The sequence below is a fragment of the Aplysia californica genome, unplaced genomic scaffold (genome assembly GCF_000002075.1).
Source record: "Aplysia californica isolate F4 #8 unplaced genomic scaffold, AplCal3.0 scaffold00733, whole genome shotgun sequence".
NCBI lineage: Eukaryota > Metazoa > Mollusca > Gastropoda > Aplysiida > Aplysiidae > Aplysia > Aplysia californica.
The window spans coordinates 221,684-222,957 of NW_004798003.1; the positions used below are offsets into that span (position 1 = coordinate 221,684).

The 1,274-nt window shown below is 46.7% G+C and overlaps 1 protein-coding gene across 1 annotated transcript in view; it reads left to right on the forward strand.

The window, feature by feature from the left end:
* Positions 1–1,274, forward strand: part of LOC101848551 (E3 ubiquitin-protein ligase DCST1) — a gene marked incomplete in the record, with an annotated part of 19,384 nt that overhangs the window by 4,417 nt on the left and 13,693 nt on the right. Inside the window, 2 exon segments of the mRNA XM_035972539.1 lie at positions 13–193; positions 791–856. Coding sequence (XP_035828432.1) covers positions 13–193; positions 791–856 — 247 coding nt within the window.

The following is a 1,274-nucleotide window of genomic DNA, read 5'->3' on the forward strand; positions in this document are numbered from 1 at the left end:
CTGACCAGGCAGGCGTCCCGTCTGATCGAGAAGGCGTTCACGCCCCTGAAGAAGGAGATCGAGAAGAACGAGAGAGAGAACGAGGAGCTGGAGAGAGAGATCGTCCAGGCGGAGGAAAAGTCCGGCTCTCAAGAGGGGGTGGTCGCCAAGGTGGAGCAGCAGCACAGGGAGGACCAGGAGGAGGCGGACCCAGGTGGGTCAAGGTCACGGGGTTACGGCTTTTGTGACGTCTGGCAGGTGGTAGGGGGATGGGGCTGGTTGTGTGAAAGGTTGGGGGGGGAGGGGGTGTGGAGGGATCAGTGGATTCATTGCTGAACCGGTAAATCGTTATTGATTTCGCAGAGTACTTTTTTGTTGTTTTCTTTCTTTTAAAACATTTAATTTCATGTTTGTTTTTTTGATTAATTAATTAATTGATTGATTGGGTTTTTTTCTCTGGGGTGGGGGCGAAGGGGGTTGATACATCAACTGGTACGTGGCTTTATCCTCTATGAAAAAAACAAAACAGGGGTGACGGTCCAGAACAGGGGATAAAGCACTTCTATAATCTAAGTGACTAACATACCACCGTATTTATTCCTTTGGGAAGGTTGTTTTACAGTGACGTACCAAAATACCAAATGAATATATTTACTGTACAATTTCAAAATGACGCATTATACACAATAGCACAACAACTATGGAGAATCCACGAGACATTGCTGGTCGCCGCTGGACATCACAGCACATGACTTATTCGTATTCCTCCTTTCAGCTCTTAAAAAAAAATACGTTCTTCTCTTTTTCCCAGGAAAACGTGTGGAGAAAGAATGGTCAAAGAAGCTTGCCTTGCGCTGTGAAGACACTTTCAGCAAAGGTATCACCTCTCCATCGCCCACCCTCCCCTTCCACTTGTAACAATTAAAGTTTTCCCCAACTACCATGCACACTGCTTCGAACAAATTGTTATCCGCCCCCCCCCCCCCACACACACACACTTTCTTTTTTTTTTCAACTGTTACTACTCAACGACCCTTCATACTGCTTTAAATAAATGAATTATCCTCCTCCTTCCCCATCCCCCCCTTCTCTTTCACCCAAAAATCATCATCCCCTCCCCCCTGGCACCCTTTCAAATGCTTTTCCCAACAACCCTGCATACTGCAATTTAAAATTAATGACCCCCATCCCTCTTTTCCCACAGTCTTGTATACAGCTTTAAACAAATTAGTCATCATCCTTCTCCCCACTCTCCCTCCACCCTCCTCTCCCCCATCTCCCTCTCTCCCCCTCCT